This window comes from Balaenoptera musculus, chromosome 11, assembly GCF_009873245.2.
Source record: "Balaenoptera musculus isolate JJ_BM4_2016_0621 chromosome 11, mBalMus1.pri.v3, whole genome shotgun sequence".
In the NCBI taxonomy this organism is placed as follows: Eukaryota; Metazoa; Chordata; class Mammalia; order Artiodactyla; family Balaenopteridae; genus Balaenoptera; species Balaenoptera musculus.
In genome coordinates, this window is record NC_045795.1 from 89,541,020 (window position 1) to 89,561,428 (window position 20,409).

The 20,409-nt window shown below is 36.0% G+C and overlaps 1 protein-coding gene across 4 annotated transcripts in view; it reads left to right on the forward strand.

Moving 5' to 3' along the window:
* Positions 1-19,161, forward strand: part of CNTN6 (contactin 6) — a 291,320-nt gene extending 272,159 nt beyond the window's left edge. For 3 of the 4 annotated variants that reach the window (XM_036869273.1, XM_036869275.1, XM_036869274.1), the window contains 6 exons: positions 5,407-5,641; positions 5,753-5,868; positions 7,238-7,424; positions 16,995-17,107; positions 17,870-18,038; positions 18,889-19,040. In XM_036869273.1, coding sequence (XP_036725168.1) covers positions 5,407-5,641; positions 5,753-5,868; positions 7,238-7,424; positions 16,995-17,107; positions 17,870-18,038; positions 18,889-18,989 — 921 coding nt within the window. In that variant the 3' untranslated portion in view covers positions 18,990-19,040. Of the gene's footprint in view, positions 1-5,406; positions 5,642-5,752; positions 5,869-7,237; positions 7,425-16,994; positions 17,108-17,869; positions 18,039-18,888 lie in introns of all 4 variants that reach the window. The other variant, XM_036869272.1, reaches the window with a different exon arrangement.
* Positions 19,162-20,409: the final 1,248 nt, after the last annotated feature.

Here is a 20,409-nt window from a genome sequence, read left to right on the forward strand (position 1 = left end):
GAATGTAAATTGATACAGCCACTATGGAGAACAGTATGGAGGTTCCTTAAAAAAACTAAAAATAGAACTACCATGTGACCCAGCAATCCCACTACTGGGCATATATCCAAAGAAAACCATAATTCAAAAGACACATGCACCCCAATGTTCACTGCAGCACTATTCACAATAGCCAGGACATGGAAACAACCTAAATGTCCATCAACAGAGGAACGGATAAAGAAGATGTGGTACATATATACAATGGAATATTACTCAGCCATAAAAAGGAACGAAATTGGGTCATTTGTAGAGACATGGATGGACCTGGAGACTATCATACAGAGTGAAGTAAGTCATAAAGAGAAAAATCAATATTGTATGTTAACGCATATATGTGGAATCTGAAAAAATTGCTATAGATGATCTTATTTACAAAGCAGAAATAGAGACACAGATGTAGACAACAAACGTATGGATACCAAGAGGGAAGTGGGGGCGGGATGAATTGGGAGACTGGGATTGACATATATACACTACTGATGCTGTGTATGAAATAGATAACTAATGAGAACCTACCATATAGCACAGGGAACTCTACTCATTGCTCTGTGGTGACCTAAATGGGAAGGAAATCCCAAAAAGAGGGGATGTATGTATATACATATAGCTGATTCACTTTGCTGTACAGTAGAAACTAACACAACATTGTAAAGCAACTATACTCCAATAAAATTTTTAAAAAAGAAACAAACAAAAATAATTCTATTACAGATAGAGAAAAAGTAGTATTATTAAACCCTCTTCATATGAGAGAACACTGAGACGCAGAGATGTTGTCTAAAGGTTGTAAACAACAGAGCCAGGAACCAGGTGCAGCTGCTATAAAAGTTGTCCCTTCTTCTGGACGTCTAGTTTCACATATGCGTTATGGGCCTAGCACAGTGCCTGGTATGTGGTGTGACCTCCTGAAGTACCTGTTGAAGGAATGGATGTGCACAGAGAGAGATGTGGCTCACTTGTGGAGCACTTACAGGATTTTCAGTGCTGTGCTGGACATTTCATGTCATTTACTCCTCATGACAATGCTAGCCGGTGGCAATGCCATGTTCAGAAAAGAAAATAGGCTTAGAAATGCAATACAGGTGGGCAGAGAAGCATCTGACTACAGGACTCTCCATGCTTTTTTACTTTGTCCTAAATTAGAATTCCAATGGTCCATATGCAAAGTCATGGTTTAGAGAGGCCAAGAGTTTTCCTGTATCTGCCTTGAGTAGTAAGTTAATCAAGTTATTCTTGTTTACCAAACACGTTTCCCACAGAAACACTGACTCTCAAGTAGTCTAAAACAGGATTGGTTTTGTGGGATGGTGAGGAGGTTATTTAGGTTTCAATATTCTTTGAAGGCCATATAAGCATTTCATCACTTGCCTAACTTCACCCCTTGTTTTTTCTCCTCCATGTCAGAAATTACTAAAGGTTGGTAAATCACAGCTTTTACTCAGTCTATACGTGAGGAGAATGGGAAATCCTATGTATACTATTCTTAAATAGAGATGATGTGAATTAACAAGAAAAAAAAAAAACTTTCCACGATTTATAATGTTCTTTTTAAAGCCAGGTTCCAGAGACCATCACCTACAGGCCAAATCTGGCCTGCTCCCTGTTTTCCTAAACAAATTCACCCACCACCATACCCATTCTCTTATGTGTTATGTATCGCTGCTTTCATGACATTGCAAGAGACCCTAGATCCCCAAATGCTCAAAATATTTAAGCACCTGACCCTCTACAGAAAACTTTTTCTGACCTATATTTTTAAAAAATTAAGTTAAAATCATTCCCTCTGTGTATTTCTTCTTGGGATATCAGATATGAGGATACTAACAGAAACTATTACATAAATGGATGCAAGTTCCCATTTATCATTCACATTTGGCATCATGTACATGCAGTTACTGAGCCAAATTCTTCTGGTGCCCAAACTTCTTTAAGGAATCAGTTATGTGTACTTAGAAGGAGATGCAAACATTAATTCGAGCCACCAGAAGGCACATAGTAACACTTTCAATTCAGTGAACACTAATGAGTAGTGCAGTGGGGGTACAAAAATGAATTTCTTGAAAAAAAAGTCTTTATGTTCAGAAATTGACAGGATAGTCTTAACTCAGCCTGAAAGGAGGTCAGGTCATATCTGAACTATGCTGTGAAAAAGAACTCGGGGATAAAGAGACCATTGCAGGCCAAAGTCACCGCACTGTGGATGAAGAAGTACCCATTGAGCTTTCAACACTAATCCAGGTCCAACCACTGTTCTAAACTCAGTCTGACTCCACCATTATGGTTTATAAGTACACTGTGGTATAATCGACCTGTGCTTTCTCCTGTGCCAAAATAATGTGTATTTTGTGTATGGTTATTTGTTTTGGTTTGTTATCTTTCAACTAACGTAGACATGATATCTAACTTTAGGGATGTAATAACTGCTAACCTTTTTTAAAGGTATCTTTACTCATATGTTATTGTAATTTATACCCAAAATACCTGCAAGTTTGAGGTGCTTATGATAAATGTCTCATAAAAAATATGACTATAAAATTAGGCATATAGGATAAAAAACTGTAGAGTAAGAAATAAACACCCAAACTGCCCATTGATACACTTTTTACCTAGAGGGTCAGCCAGTAAAACTATTCAGCCTTGCAAGCTACATGGCCTCTTTCACAACTTCTCATCCCTGCCATTGTCATTCAAAAGCCATATATCATTATACAAATTAACATGTGTGACTGTGTTTCCAAAAACCTTTATTTTCAAAACCAGACTACGGGCCAGATTTGGTTCAAAGGCCGTAGTTTGCTGACTCTTGGTCTATACTAAAAATGTAGTTCTTACAGACACTGTGGTGGAGAATGATATGGTTAATCTTTATCAACTTTAAGAGATTTCATTACCAGAGGAATTTTTGAATTTCTGTATCTGCTGAATACTTTCTCTGCTTAAAGGAGAAAACTCTCTTTCTGGCCACCTTAAATAGCTATATATATTTCTCCATCATTTGGCTCTCAGCCCATACGAGAAGAATGAAAGGAAGGACCTAAATAAGCCTTTTTTTCTCCTCTAAACTGAGCATGTTGGACTCAGATCTTTCTTGAGGGAACACCATGTGAAACATTCATTGCACTTCACTACCAAAAACAAAAGTCCTCCACTTTCTCCGATGAACTAAATCTTGATTAAATCTAAGATCAGAGAAGCATCCAAAAGAAATCAAATTCTCTAGCAAGTAGCTTAAATTCTCATAAATCTCCTCCATACCACTCAAAGTTAACCATTTTAATTCTGATCTACCTGTGAAAGGGAAGTGTCAACACAAGGAAGCATTTTCTTTCCTAAGACTTCAGGACATGTATTTTTCTTCTGCTTTTCACAGTCCATATTCCTTAGACTGTTCCACATGGCAAGAAGCAGAGAGCAGCTCAGGTCATCTTGGTTAATGGGGATTTATTTTAAAGCTACATGGGAAGTAATGAGGATGGGAAAAAGTCTCAGTAACCAAGCAGACAGGGCAAAAGAAGAACCGGAACATCATTCATCACTGTTCTGAGAACCGTAGCCCTACCCTGCTGTCATCTATTCTGGTAACCCAGCCCCAGTTCTAAGAGTCCCTCCTGCTCGTCCTTCAGTTCTTCCTATTTACTTTACTTACAGTTTTCTACCTGGCTAATGGCTAAATTCTATCTTTTCTCTGTATAATTTACAGCTTAGATTTTCTCCTAGCTTCCACCGCCTCAGTGTCCCTGCTACTGTATGTTTTCTACTTATTGCTTGCTCTAAGTTTATCTATTATTACCCCAACACACCTATGTTTCATATTCAAATTCCATAAGGGAGAGGAATTAATTGGGTTTGCTAGTCACTATAGAATTCAGAGATTCTGATGGATAAAGAAGTTGTGATACAAATATACAATGGAATACTACCCAACCATAAAAAAGAATAAAATAATGCCATTTGCAGCAACATGGATGAGATTATCACACTAAGTGAAGTAAGTCAGAAAGAGAAAGACAAATACCACATGATATCACTTATATGTGGAATCTAAAATATGGCACAAATGAACCTGTCTAGGAAGCAGACTCACAGACACAGAGATCAGGCTTGTGGTTGCCTGGGGGAAGGGGGTAGGGAGGGGGATGGATTGGGAATTTGGGGTTGGCAGATGAAAACTATTACATTTAAAATGGATAAACAACAAGTTCCTAGTGTATGGGGAACTGTATCCAATCTCCTGGGATAAACCACAATGGAAAAGAATATTTAAAAAAGAATGTATATATGTGTAAAAAAAAAAAGAATTCAGAGATTCTACACCAGAACACCTCAAAGATTCTGACCAAGAGGGTGCCTTTTGTTCTGGTGCCCACTGCTGGATAACCAGATGTGGTCCAAGTCACAGGATAATGTGATACAATAAATGGATACCTTTGGTAAGGAAAACCCCAGGAATAAAGTTGTGTGCATGAGAGACTCAAGCCTTATGCCCTATCAGGTATGCCTTTATTAGTCTACATGAAAATGTTCAGAAATAAAAAGCATCTTCCTTTAGAGAAACTAAATTAATTCTATCATTTTTAAATATAACTTTCTTATAAACAGCTGGAATATTTGTCTAAATTCAAGGACTAATTCATTTTCACTTCTTGATGTGATTATTTATAATGTTATAATTATTTATAATGGGGAACTTGTATCTATTTTTGTTTTGTAATTTTAATAAATTTAAGTTTTAAATGACTCAAAGAATTTTGTCTCTTTGGGACTTAGCAAACTTTTTATTGTTTGTTTTTTAATGTTAAGGAAACTGCACACTGATACTACGACTAATGAAGATGTATGTTTCAAAAACAAAAATTGGACGGTCCCTTATATGTTTGTGTTTGAGTAATAGTATATATGTTTTAAAGCAAATATTATTACACATTTATTATATTACCTGTATTTTACAAAAATTTGTTGAAAACGTGAAAGGAAAACATGGCTAGCCTTGAAATAGTTAACAAGCTAATTTTGTGCTGAGTTTAAAATTTTATATCAAAGTTATGTTTTAGCTTATAAAATCTTGCAATCTTCTAAACCATTTTATTATTACAATTTAGGAATAATCAGGAAGGATATATAAACATGTAAAACCTGTTTTACATTTCCATTTAAATTTTTCATTTATTTATCTGAGTATCTTAAGTTGGGATCATTTTTCTAATTGGTATTCCAAATAGAAGTATTTTTTTTTTCAATACTTCATTAAACAGGGTAAATATCCATGCTATCTCTACAAAAGATATGCCAAACAATCAATAAACATTATAATAGCTGTACAAAACATTTTTCTAAATACTCAGTGATTGATCACTTCTGCCCAAGTCAATTCCAGAAGAACTACAGAATGGAGAGGAATTTGGATACATCATCATGCTGCGGCCAGTTGGCTCAACAACATGGACCAAGGAAAGAGTACCATTTGTAGAATCGTCAAGGTTTGTTTACAGAAATGAAAGCATCACCCCCCTCTCTCCCTTTGAAGTCAAAGTGGGTGTATATAATAAGAAAGGAGAAGGAGCCCTGAGTACCACATCCATTGTCTACTCTGGGGAAGAGGGTAAGTTGTAGTCAGCACTGGAATGCTCCTCCTTGAGACTGTATGTATATTTTGCATTTGTTTTCATGAACAACTCTGCTGAAGATGGTTGTGTCTTTCTCTGGATGGCAGAACCTCAACTGGCCCCAAGGGGAACTTCTGTTCAAAGTTTTTCTGCTTCGGAAATGGAGGTTTCATGGAATGCTATTGCCTGGAATAGAAACACTGGAAGAGTTCTGGGCTATGAGGTAATCCACATTAATTTCACTTTCTACTATGAATATGCCAGCTAGCAATAGCTCTGTTCAACAGTCCTGTACTACTAACCTAGTTCTTAGTATATGATAGTATATGTCTAAAGCTATAGAGAGGAATTAATGGAGGGGATCTTTCCAGGTGATCTTAAGCAAGCAAAGTAACAAATGGTAGCATTTAAAAAGTAATCAGGTGATTATCTTAATTAAGTATCCAAATTGCAGTCATGTTTGTTTTTTGGGGAGAAGTAAACATTTAATCTTCAGTGATCTTAAACCATAGAAGAATCTCACTGGGAAACCTGTTCTAAGAACTGAAGCATAACTTGAAAAAAGTTAGTTATCTCAGAAAAGGTAGTTAAGCGATAAGAAAAAGCCTACATTCTCCTAATCTGTCATTTATAGTCTATCTAGAATGAGGCAAATCACTTTGAATTTATGGGCCTTCTTCTCACAAAGTTAAGGGATGTGACTTATTAATCACTTATTGTTCCTTTGACTTTTAAATCTAATGATCCACAAAATGAGTTACAAGGTTTACTTTATTTTGGAGTTAGAATAAAATTATGATTTTGCCTTGTACTGTTCTTTTTTTTTCTTTTTATCTGAACCCTCTTGCCCAAACAGAAAGTTCTACTCATACGATAACAGATGCCTCTGCCACTCCAATCCTAGAATGCCTTACCTCTTATCTGAACCCTATTTATTTCTCAAAGCTCATCTCTAGTCTCCCCTGCTCTTTGAACTCTTCTCTGATCACTCCCTGATACTATCTTTCTTCAAATTCTTTTAGCATTTATTTCCATATCACTTTTTTGGGATGCATTCTCTGCTTTCTTTTTACATATGTACTCTAATATCTTAACTAGATTATAAGAGGTTCAAAGGCAGGTACTATGCTTTATTCTCTCTTGCCTTTTCCAATGTGCCTAAAACAGTGCTAATGCACAGGAAGGCCTCAGTAAAAGTTGAATTATTAATTCATCTGTGATTTAAAAAACTCTCCAGGAAATGTCAGTAGTAAAACATAATGTAAGTTTTTGATTAACAGTATGAATCTTGTTTTTCTCTGACTTATTGTATACCCTTTGTTAAAGCTGTCAACCTTTAGATAGTTCATAAAATATTTTATTGTGGTAATCTAAAAAAACCTAGGTTCTCTAATTTCCATTGTGAATTTGTATTCTTTTTTTTTATTTCTTCCCTATAAATTTTGGACTTTGATTATTTTGTTATTGTTGTATAACCATTTTAATTGGAAAATATTCTCTCATTTATGCTCCTGACTTCTTCCCATATGCCACTGTGGTTGACAGTTGTTAGGAAACAATAAATTTATTTGTTCTTTGTTTTTAATGATCAGGTCTTATACTGGACAGATGACTCCAAAGAATCCGTGATTGGTAAAATTAGGGTCAGTGGAAATGTCACAACCAAAAACATCACAGGGCTGAAAGCTAACACCGTCTACTTTGCTTCCGTGAGAGCTTACAACACTGCTGGGACAGGGCCCTCAAGCCCCCCAGTCAATGGGACCACCAAGAAGTCTCGTAAGTATACATCACATTGCAGGGACCAAGATTCACCTACAGTTAGAAACATTCCTTTGCTCAATCTCCATTTCATTCGTACCACCTCATCATTTTACTGATCACTTTATTTAGTCAAGTGGGTTTTTCCCTTAAATCTGGATAATTGTTGAAACTCTCTGGTAACAATCAAAATGAACTATTCTGATCTTTTGGAATTGCAAAAGAGAAAATATTTTCAGTATAAATGAAAGACAGAGAATATAATGGCTCCAATGCCCTCTTCAACTTGAGTTCATAACCTGACCTCCCATCCTTGGAATGTTAAGTGGTTACTTAATCTTTCAGTCTCAAGATCCTCATCTGTAAAATGAAGGAAAAATAGTACCTATTTTCTCACTGGGTTTTGTTCAAGATTAAAAGAGATAATTAATAGAAAGTGTCCAGTACGTACTTTAGTAAATGCTTAGTCAATGATTTTTTGTTTGTTTTTGTTGGTTTGGTTTACCATTTGAGTCTTGGTGTGATCCTTGCACTGTCAGATACCTAGATCTTTCCTTCTATGATATTTTATCACTGCAAATTACTTGGTAGCCCCTGAAATCCAAGAATTAACTCTTGTGCTTCTTTTTATCTCCCTTAACAATAAGCTAAATATCTTTCACACAGATAGGACCTACTAAATAAAGGATGAAGAGTTGATTGTTGCTGCATTTGTCCTGTGAGTGAGTCTGGTATTGCACAAATATTCCATAATATGAAGCAAAGTAGTAAATAGCAAACTGATCAGATGTGACTCAGTAAGAGCTGCAATTTGTAATTTTTTATAATTGCATAATAGTTACATATTTCTTGTATATTGTAGATGAACATAAATTGTGTTAACAGGCTTTTTAAAACACATTCTTTGGTCTCTAAATCCCAATGAAAAAGAGTAACAAATATAGTTGCTGAATTTTGAGAATGACTAAGACATGAATTCACTGCTACTAACCGACAGGAAAAAATACAGCTTGCCTTTAAATACTGCATTCGTTTTTTTCCTGTGTATTGGGAAAGAATAGGTGGTTTAAAAAAGTTTGAAAATCAAGTGATACAAAGTTTTTTTTCCATATACATATTTGTCATGTCCAAAAAGAACTTAGGAATCATCTCAGTTAATAGGTCTTTGATTACAGAGTGCATTACCCACTTGTGTTCATATCACCAGCCAGTAGCCAGAGATTTGTGTTCTAATTCTGGGTACGTCAGTGACTCATGACCTGATACAGGACAAGACATTCCATTTTTCTGCTTTAATTTTCTTAACTGTCAAATGGAAATTTTCTCTGCCCTCACTATTTTCTCAAATTATCAGTGAGGCACAAACGAGGTTCTGATTATAGGAGCACACTGGAAAATACAAAGTACTGTAGAACTGCTAAGCAGGAAACAAACAGATGAACAAAACTCTCTAGTATCAGTCCATTTTAAGGGAAGAGTACGTGTGGATCAACAACTCTTAAACCAGCTCTCCTTCAATCCCCTAGTTTGATAAAGACTAGGTCATGAGTGATCTTCTAGAACTGACTAGCTAGAGACGTGGTTCTATTCCTCTTCCTGTTTTACTCCATTTTGACCAAGTTGATGAAGTCATTGCCATATACCTGTATGAACGATTTGCTTCCATGGTCCTTCTGGAGTCTAGCCTCTTTCAGTTAATCTGAAAATCTGATTGAAATCTCCAATCAATTAGTGGTTTTAAATTTGCCCAGACATTTCCTTCTAGCTGATTGAGAGATGCCAAACTCACAGAAACTCTTGTGTGTAATTTAGTTTCTATCTCAGGCAAAATCAAGGGTGATTAGAAATGCGTAAAGATAGTATCAAAAAAACCTCACAGATCTGACAGATCTGTGATAAACTGACAGACATTTTAGTGTAGTTGTTGATGTAACACTCAAGCCGACTCATATTACATGCGATTCCATTAACCAGTTTAAGGTGGGCTGAGACCTGAACAATAAACTTAATTATCAAAAAGATATAGAGATATAGATATATACATGATATACATAGGAGACCATGTATATACATCTATATATACACACACCCATATACAGTTGTCCTTCAGTAGCCTAGGGGGGATGGTTCCAGGAGCATCCACAGATGCCCAAGTCCCTTATGTAAAATGGCACAGGGTTTGCATATAACCTACATACATCCTCCGTATAATTTAAGTCATCTCTAGATTATTTATTATACCTAAAACAGTAAATGTTATGTAACTAGTTGCAAATACAATGTAAATGCTATGTTAATAGTTGTTAGCAAATTCAAGTTTTGCTTTTTGGAACTTTCTGGAATTTTTTTCAAATATTTTCAATCCTAACATGGTTGAATCTGCCAATGTGGAACCCAGAGATATGCAGATACAGAGGGCCACCTGTAAAAACATACATACAGGGGTTTCCCTGGTGGCGCAGTGGTTGAGAATCTGCCTGCCAATGCAGGGGACACGGGTTCGAGCCCTGGTCTGGGAAGATCCCACATACCGCGGAGCAACTAGGCCCGTGAGCCACAATTACTGAGCCTGCGCGTCTGGAGCCTGTGCTCTGCAACAAGAGAGGCCGTGATAGTGAGAGGCCCGCGCACCGCGATGAAGAGTGCCCCCGCTTGCCACAACTGGAGAAAGCCCTCACACAGAAACGAAGCCCCAACACAGCCATAAATAAACAAACAAACAAACAAACATACATACATACATATATACATATAACCTTAAAAATAATTTTTTTCCTTTAACTTGAATTTGCTAGTTTGTCCATGCAACCTAAATTAACCATGTGATAGTTTGTGCTAACCTACTCTATGTGTTTAAGCAGAAAACTTGTTTTAGACACAGTAGCATCAGGTTTGCTCAGTTGACCCACTTGGTCCTACAAATGGGCTTGACTGAAATTTGGATTAAATGCCAAGAACATTGTTGGTGGTTTGTCTGAGTGTTCACATGCGATCAGCCCTATCAAAGAGTAGGAGACATATCCTTTGAAAACACTTTAATTAACAGGGAGTAATTGTATCAAGATACAGTGCTAGAAGATATCTGCTGAGAGGAGAGTGAGATGAGAGTCAAAGTATAAACTGAAGTTTAGTGTTTCTTTAGCATCCGCCTTCTTTTTTGATTCAATCCAACACACAAAAACCCTTGTAATTCCTAATCTCTTTCATGAAAACCTTGTTTCAATATTTCCTAAATTTGGCTTTCACCAGCCTGTGTGCATCAGCATTTTTATAAAAATATCCAACAAGGACTTGAGAATAAGGTTCTACAAGACTCTATCTCGTATTTGGATACCAATAAAACCTCTAATTTTATTCTTTCAACATTTTTTATCACTAACATTATGAAAATAGAATAGAAACTACTTTAGTCTCCTACTGTTGCTATTCAAATTACCACAACTTAGTGGTTTAAAACAATATAAATTTGTTTTCATACACTTCCAGAGGTCAAAAGTCCGAAATGAGTTTCACTGGCTGGAAAACAAGATATGCGCAAGGGCTGTGTTCCTTTTGGAAACTCTAGAAGAGCATTTGTTTCCGTGCATTTTCTGTCTTTTAGAGAGCCTTCTCCCCTTGGCTTGTGGGCCCTGCCTCTATCTTCAATGCCAGCCTCATGTTATCCTCAAGTCTTCCTCTGACTCTGACTTCCTCTTCTATCTTCACATTTCCTCTGACTCTGGCTCTCTTGCCTCCTTTTTTCCTTCATCAGCATCCTTGTAATTACATTGAACCCACCCGGAGAATCCAGGATTATTTATCCACGTCAAGATCCTTAACATAATCACATGTGCAACAAGTAACATATCCACAGGTTTTGGGGATTAGAATCTGGACATGTTTGGGAGGCCCTTATTCTGCCTATGACAGTTACAAAATACTGAGCACTCATGTCCCAAGCCCAGCGTTAACGTTCTACATACTTATCTCAATTATTACAACACATCAAGGAGTATGTTATTTTAATTCCTAGATACAAGAAAACAGATACTTAAAAAGGTTCTGCTGTGGCGTCTGTTGGACTGGCATACTATGAACATGGACTCTCTGAATCTCTGGATCCCATGGACATTGTACTAGTTTGCAATCTTCATCTCTAACCATCTAAATAGTCTCTCTCTCTAGACTCTCAAATCTTCAGTCCAGACCTCAAACTGGCTTGAGATTTTTAGCCCTAAAATGGAATCATACTCTCTTCTAATTCCAAAATTTCACTGTCTCCTCTATTCCAGAGAACAAAGAGTAGAGAAAGGTGTACAAGATCTTTCACAGTCTGTCCCCAAATTTCTTTTCATCCCATTCCTCATCTAGCCCTCGCAGCACCAGACTTAATGATCTTCTAAAGTTTAACATTCACTTATCTAATTTCACGCATTCTCCCAGTTTGTAGTGGTCCCACCATGCCTATAAACAAATATCTTTTCTACTGATCTATAAATTTCCCCTTTAATATATTTGCATTTTACTGGGTGATTCTATAACTTTGGCCCATTGTGAAATACTGTTGGAAAGAGCTAGAAAAGAACTTCAGAGTGAAATAAAGTTGGGTATGAATCCCAGCCCAGCCATGAACTGTGTGGTAAGTCTAATTACTTAATAACTCAGAACCCATTTTCTCAACTGAAAAACAGAGATGACTGTACTTTCCTCTAGAGTTTGCTCTGAGAACTAAAGGATATAATATACACCAAGGTGACCCAGAGGCAGCCATATAGTGAGAGATCAATGTGTAGTAACATATATTATTATATTTCTTCTTTAGAGGTGATTTCACTTTCTTTGCATTTCTTAAAGTAGGAAAGCCCATCTACTTTCTACTTTCTTTCTTTTCATAAATTTGTTGCAGAAATTTTCTTCAAGGGTCATGGAAGGACAGGCAAAAGCAAAGATGAGAAATGGCTTTAATGAAACATTGAAGATAGCTCTGATTCTAAGTGTTATCCCTGGATCTAACTTTGATTTTCCATGTCCTTGAGATGACAACAACATTACCTCTGAATAGTGGTGACAGCAAAAAATTCTGCATCCATCACACATTCATACTGTCACTGTCTAAATTTTCCATTTGATATTTGATCATCCATTGTAAATTCTGAGAAAGCAGAGCTCACATTTACCAAAATCTCTGCCTATTCTGATTGGGTACGCTAAACAGAAGACAGAGCCTTTTTTTTTTGAAACATGATGAATTAGTTAATCACTCAAGAAAATAGTGCCTGCCATGAGCCATGCACAGGGTTAGGTGCCTATTGGAGATTAAAACAGGAACTATACCTGCCTTCGGGCAATTGCTCTTTTAGTGGGGAGGCAACTTAAAACAAGAAAGAAAATGAAATAATCAAAAATTATGAAAAGTAATATGAAGAAAATAAGAGGCTGAGATATACATAAGGAGCACCTATATGGGGAAGGCTATACATTTTGATATGACATAAAAGATAAAATGGAGCTAGTGGACAAAGAGACCTCCAAACAGAAGGAACAGCATATGCAAAGCTTCTGAAGTCTTTGTTATTATTGTTGTTGGTGATGTTGATAGCCTTACAGGTTTTTTTAAAGTAAATATCAGTGGTTTAACATTAAGTATTGTAGCTTACTAAAAATTATGTCTTTCCAAAAGACAAGTGAGGAGCACTGCAAGTACAAATATCTTGTGATCCACACAGACTTCGCTTAAATGGAATTTAGATTTACAACCAAAGGGAGGAAAATATTTACATCAATTCCAAGAGGAAAAAGCACTGCTTATGTAGACAGAAGTATTCAGAGCCAGTAACAGAAAGTGTTTGCAAATTCTGGTTCAACTTGGCCCCTGACGTCGACTGACTAGCACTCTGTACTGGATTTTTCTTGCTGTAAATAATGCAATCAATCCATATTTAGACATAAAGGAAGCATTAAGCTTTTATTTCATCTTGCACTTATGTTCTTTCTCTCTTTCCCAAATGTCAACCCCATGCTGTTACTTAGAAGTGTAACATAAGAAGTTGTTTTTGAATTGAATTCACAGTGTGAACTACAGTGGAATATAAATGCCATCTACAGAAAAATTGATCACAGGGAAGCCATTAGAGCTGCAGAGGGCTAGTTTAATGTTGCTCTGTCATTTGATTAATAGAAAATTATTTAGTCTTTGGAAATTGCCTGCAAAATTCTTTCAGTAAACTAGAAAAGTGCTTGTTTGTTGAGTAGGTACTTGGTACTTGTACCAAGTAGGTACAAACATCCATGGCATGTGTTTTATATTATCCACATGACAGTGTTTTGTTTTTCCTAGGTAATACAAATTTCAATTTCATCATAGATATTTACAATCCAGTTTAAGCAAATACATCAAATTCATGAAACCAGAGCTGTTAAAGGTGTTCATAAGATGATGGCCTTTTGAAGCACATTTTAGAAACTTAAAAAAATATATACTAGACACAGGGCATTGGCATTGGAGTCACACTCATGGACAAAGATAAGAAAAGTTATAGACATGAGAACTTCCCAGAAAATTAGCTGAGACTTCACCACTTTATCTGCCTTTCAAAAAGCACATAAAGAACCCAAGTAAGAGCAAAATTATTAAGGGAAAATCTTGAGTATACCCTAATTATATTTAAGAAGTGAATCTTTTGCAAACTTTGGAATTCTGTTATTAGTAGCAAACCACATTGAACACAATGGAAAAACTGATTATGTCATAATGCCACAGTGAAGAACTGCTACTCCCACGAAGAAATTAACAGTTACTGAGCTATTTAGTTTGCACCACTAACCAAGATAGGAATATTTCCTATTTTATTTCATGGAAGCTAAAACTCTTATAACTAGAATATTTTAGTCTCATTCCAAAGATTGGAAAACCAGGCCTCTTGTAAGAGACTGGATACAGATTCAGGTCTCTCTGACTTCAAAGCCCAACTCTTTACACCTCCCAGATAGCATGAGAGGTAAAGCATTCCAAATAATCCACACGATTGGCCATTCATACCGTGAGTTCATTCCTGACAGAATGTTTCTCATTTTATGTCCATGGAAAGCCTTACTTCTGCTTTGGTAGATGAGGAAATAAATGCAAATGTTCCAGTATCAGAGACACAATTACTACCATATAGTTAGTAGAAGTCAGTTCTTCTCTCTCTCAGTCTGGAGCTTCATCAATGGATTCATAGTGTTAAAAGTAGTACTTTTTATCTAAACATGCAAACAAACAGAAAAGGCACAGCAATAGATGAAACCTTCAGAATTCATCACGGCCAGTGACATCAAAGGATTGAATTTATATTTTTTCTGTATTGATTGTATGACGTTGTTAATGTTAGCACTTTGTTTTAAAGAACAAAGTAAAAGAAATGAGTCACAAGAGTATATTAGATATTAAAACTGTGGTATCTTAGGAGAATTTTTATATTATCTCTTTTATAGCTGAGAAAAAGATTAGAAAAGGCACTTTGGGATAAGTTGAGGGAAAATAGTTACAAAACTATAATCATTGCCATCAGCCCTTCAGAAATAAATGTATTGACAATCATTCACTGAGTTCTTACCAAGCGCAAAACTCTCGGTCTTTTTATTATGATTGGGTTTATACTGCCAAGAAATGTACTAGGGCATGGTTGATCCAACTGGCATGTTCGTCTTATAAATTCACGTGGATTGCTATAGGTTTGGCCATGTCAATTGGCCTTGATTATAGGACAGCATAATGAATGGACTGGCCACACTGTGCCACCTATGGATCTTCCCACAGCCCAGTACATAATTAATATGACCCAAGAAAATCACACAGGACCCCAAGTAGTTTTTCTTTAGCCATCTATTACACAGTCATTTATTCAACATATATGAAATATATGCCTCCTCCTACATGCCAAGCACCATGCTAGATGATGGAATACAGAGTTGAACAAGGCATATGTCCTCAGTAAATTTAAATAAACACAGAGCACGAATAGCTATAATTCAATGTGATAAATTCATAATAAAATATGAACTGAGTCCCATGAGAGCACAGGGGAAATATTTATCTCTCCACTACGTCCCAAATGAGGTGTAAGTGACTGGGTGAATGATATCCCAGGGGCTTGGCGAAGGCAAGTAGATGTATCATAATGCAAGGTTGGACACCCTGTGATTCTTCCAGTGGCACATAAGACATTAAATCGCAGTTGAGTCAAAACTCCAAAAGAAATCATTTCTATTTCCATCAGTGTTATAATGAGTTAAATATTATGCTCATTCAGCCTCACAAATTCAAATAAGATGCCAAAAACATCTTGCTGGGTAGTTTTATCTTTGCCTCTGCTATCCAGCTGAATTATTTTTAATGTCTCCAGTTTCTTAAATCTCAAAAATAATCATGTGGACTCAAATCTTTGAGAAGCAGTATGCTGTCATGTAGAAAAACTAGATTAAAAATCAAGAGACCAGGATTCTGACTGGGATCGGACACTCATTAGCTGCATGCTTTTGAAGACGTACATTTCCAACCTGGACTCTAGTTTGCTTGCATGTAAAATTTTTCAGTTGGACAAGATCCATTAATTTAGAAGGCTGATTCTAAATACGTCTTCCCTTACTTCCCACTACGTTTCTCCCAGAAAACATTAATTTCAGGGAACTAAAAGCACAGTTTGGATTTAGAGTAGACACCTTTTGGGATGATCATCCAGTTTGTAATTTTCCCTCTTCAGGGTTCCTACCAGCTCTATCTATATTAAGTGACATGTATCTTTCTCACTGTCTAGCCACAATTGGGCTAAGATAGAATATGGCCAAATTAAGCCAATCATCAGCTTTTACTTGGAAATTCTAGCTTGGACTATCTCTGAACAGAGGAAATTTCAAACTTCAGGTGTAGGTGGGCAGTCATGATTTCTGCCACACACGCTGAGAAGAACAAAGAGATGGTCTATGGCAAGATGAGCATGCAGCAAAAACTACTGTGAGAGGTACAGAGAGGAACTTCTTGGCTTTTGGACATTTTTTGTCCCTTCCGAGGCTCTGCTGCATTCTGCCATGAATTCTAAAGAGAGTCTCCTATATCCTTCACAGTATATTCCTAATATTTTGTTTTAAAACACCTTGATTTGGTTGTATTACTTACAGTGAAAGTCCTAACTAGTACATGATTATTAAGTAAAGGACTACTAGGAATGAATACCTTTGTGTTGATATATGTAAAAAGTTTGCCGCCTTAGTTTGTCTGAGATGCTTATTGATTGATGGACAAATTAAACACTAGATAAAGGAGCCCTCCCTCTATTCATATATAGTAAAGTAAACAAATTCAACAGCAGTGATTAATAAATTAATACTGGACATCCAGCACGCCATTATTAATTCATAAGTTTGTCACAGAGATATTTCCAAATGACCGGAATTTGAATGAATTTGCTTACTCTGATTAGAATTAATATGATATTTCAAAAGACACTGAAACCATTTTAGCTCCTTCTATGCTAATTATCCACGATTTATTTTCCCTTTTCATGTTGATGGGTCATACAGTAACCATGAGCTAATTTATATTCATTTGGATCTTTGATTATCTTTTTAAAGCTCCAAGCCAACCACCAGCTAACATTGCCTGGAAGCTGACAAACTCTAAATTATGCCTAAACTGGGAGCATGTAAAAACCATGGAAAATGAGTCTGAAGTATTGGGCTACAAGGTGAGTATTCTGTTTCTCTTTTAACCATATCAATTAACTTACTAAGGAACCAGAAATGTCAGAAACAAATAAGAAACAAATATTATGCACATGGAAATATAGGAATCTTATTTTTCCAATGTTCTGAAAATACTTGGCATTGCTGCTTTTAAATTCTTCATGGAAAATTTTATATTGTGAGGTCAGAATGTGTCATGGAGCATTAAGAAATAAAACTTCATAGTATGCACATTCTTTTTTCAAGTGACTCCCCTTGCCATCAAAAAATGATGGTGTATGTAGATAGTAACTGTGAGATGAGTATGAGGTCAAAAAGTATATTCAAATAGAATTTCTAGAACTTAGGCTACAGTAGGATATCATCTTTTAACAACATAAAAGGACTCCAACAAGAGTACAGTCAAATACCCAGAGCAAACCATTTCCATCAGTGGTAATGAACATCCTCTCCTGGCAAATGCATATAGTAGTCAAACATCTGAAATGGGTCCAAACTAACCAGTAACTTTTCACGGCAAGCTCCAAAGATAATGGCCTCAAGCTATTTAATTAATAGAGATAAATCTATTCTCATTTCAGAAGCACTGGCCAAAAAGGAAATCTTTCTCTTAACAACTAAATTTAAAGAAAAGGCACAGACCAGATATTTCCATCCAAGGGTTACAGCATGTATAATGCTCGCGGTGTTATAGTGTTCCATAAGAGTTTCTGAACCTTAGATAAGCAACGTATCCATTTAACTTGATTCACCATTTTATTCAGATTCTGTACCGGCAAAACAGACAGAGTAAAACTCATATTTTGGAAACAAACAACACATCTGCTGAGCTTCTGGTTCCATTTGAAGAGGACTACTTGATTGAAATAAGAACAGTTAGTGATGGTGGGGATGGAAGCAGCAGTGAGGAAATTAGGATTCCAAAAATGTCAAGTAAGTTGAATCACCATTCCTGTTGTAGATTTTGAATCCAGACAGATGCCAGCATGAAATCTGGGCTCTATGAATCTTTCCAATTCTTGTTTAAATGTTGGGTGAAAAAATAAAAGGTCTATGGTTCCATTTTTCAATTGTGAGCAAGAGGTGATGAGTCAACTTTCTTTAATCCCTCAGATTTACAACATGCTTATATATCACAAACAGTTTTATATTTCCTCATTTGAATAAAAAAAAAAACCCTCACAACTGTGTCATTGGTATATGCTTCACTCTATTGGCACAAAAACGAGAAAGTTTTTCCATGGGTACTAACTTGGAGGCTTCTGAGAGCAAGGATAGCAAATATGAAGCACATGTACATAACACCTCTCTTCCCATTTTCATGGCGGACATCACTAATCGATTATGACATTCATACTGAGCTGAGTCAGCACTTTCAAATCCTCTCAATATGATGTCCTAAGCAGGTAACACCAATCGGTCATATTTAGCATGTAGTAATAATTTATTATTTCTGCTTTAGAAGAATCGCCCACGTATCTACCTGAAGCTGTGACTCAGTATAAGTCATCAGCCACCACGTTAGCCAATCCTACTCTGCCCTGTAGTCAGGCTTGGCCAATTTTAGGCATTTTTCTTTTTTCTTTTTATATTTAAAACAGATATCCTAAGACAGAGGGTTAAATACACTTCCTAAAATTAAATCCAATATAAGTGAAACAAGTGTACTAAAATGTGTTATTAAAAGAGAAATAACAGTATGCATTTTAGTTCATGAAGAATTAATCTAACCAGTAATTTTACTTTTTCTCAAGACATTTTGTTTCATTTTTATATTTTGCAGGTTTGAGTTCCAGAGGAGTTTCAGTCTTAGAACCTAGCATCCATTTCCTGTCAATTGTCATCATGATTTTTTACTGTTTTGCTATTCAGCCTCTTATATGATGAAGAAAACGATAAATCTTTGAGTTTTTTTGAAAGCAAATCATTCTGTAAATAAGCTCTCCAGCCCCTGTTACAAGATACATTCTTAAAACTGACTTGTTTGGAAAGAAAAAATGTATATTATGAAAATCTTGTACATATCTATGGTACATTAATAAAACAATTTTAAACACTTTGGAATTTCAAAGTCCACACATGATTACACACATTCAGAAGGTGCCAAATTAATGCATGGAGTTGTCACTACTGTGGCTTTTAAGTGACTTAAATGGAGAGTATAAATAATTCTCTTGATGACGATGGTCAATGTATTGAAAGAAATTGTAGTTTCCATAGCTAAGATGTCCATTTTTTATATGCTCCAGGCAATTTAATTCAGTAAATTAAAATTTCACCCTAGTTGGAAATAAAATAAAATCATTTGTTTATCCTCGGGGTTCTTTAAAAATGTAAGCTATTGTAAAGCATGCTGCGTTTTATCTCTGAATCAAGTTGGGACAAGAAATATTTGTACCCAGTAATATATCCATGTACTTGATGTTCTTCTCAACTCACTTTTCTATCAGGTTCAGTAATAAAAATGGCAAAAAAAGCGCTTTCTGGCAAAGAAAAAGAGAAGAAAGGAAAAAGGAACCAGCGAAAACATCTAATGAATCTTGTATACAGTAAGCAATTTCTTACAGCAAAGTTTAATTTTAAAATCAATTCTGAATTCTCCCAAGGAAGAGGTTGCATGAACAATTCTCAGGTAATTATTACAAAGTGTTAGCAATGTGTGTGGGTTTTATTTTTGTACGATAAATAAATCTGGGAACGGAATTACTTTACAAAGTTTTTTTTGACATTTTGGTCAAAAAAAAATAATATATATATATATTTTTGCCAATCTTCTCTGCAACTATTAAAAATAATTCTATACCATCCAAGGCTTAGAAAGATTTTTGTGGGTTGACTCTTCTCTACGATGTACCTGATAAAGTCAGCAGTCTCACTTCTTGGGATTGCACAGTCTGGAGAAAGCAGCCTGGGAAGAGGAAAGGTTAATGAGGGAGCCCATGACCTTCTAAGTAATCATCTATCCTTCACAAACAGCCTTGAGGGGTTTGTCCTGCTGTCAGCCTGCTCTAGCTCCCAGCCAATCAGGTATGATGCCCTGCAAAGCTGGGAGTGAGGAATGGTCACACTAGTATTGCCTTATTAACATGGCGCAACCTCTTAATTAAATTATGCTGAAAATATTTGAACTCTCCTCCCAACTCTCAAATCACACAATCCTCAAAGCTGGATTTTGTCATTTTCACTTCTAAAATATTTTAGAGCTGTTTAAAATACTCGACATAGTCAACAGCAGATGGACAATGACTTTCCATAGTTCAGAACTTGCTCCTTGCTGAAGAGTATGTCAAGCACGCAGTACAAA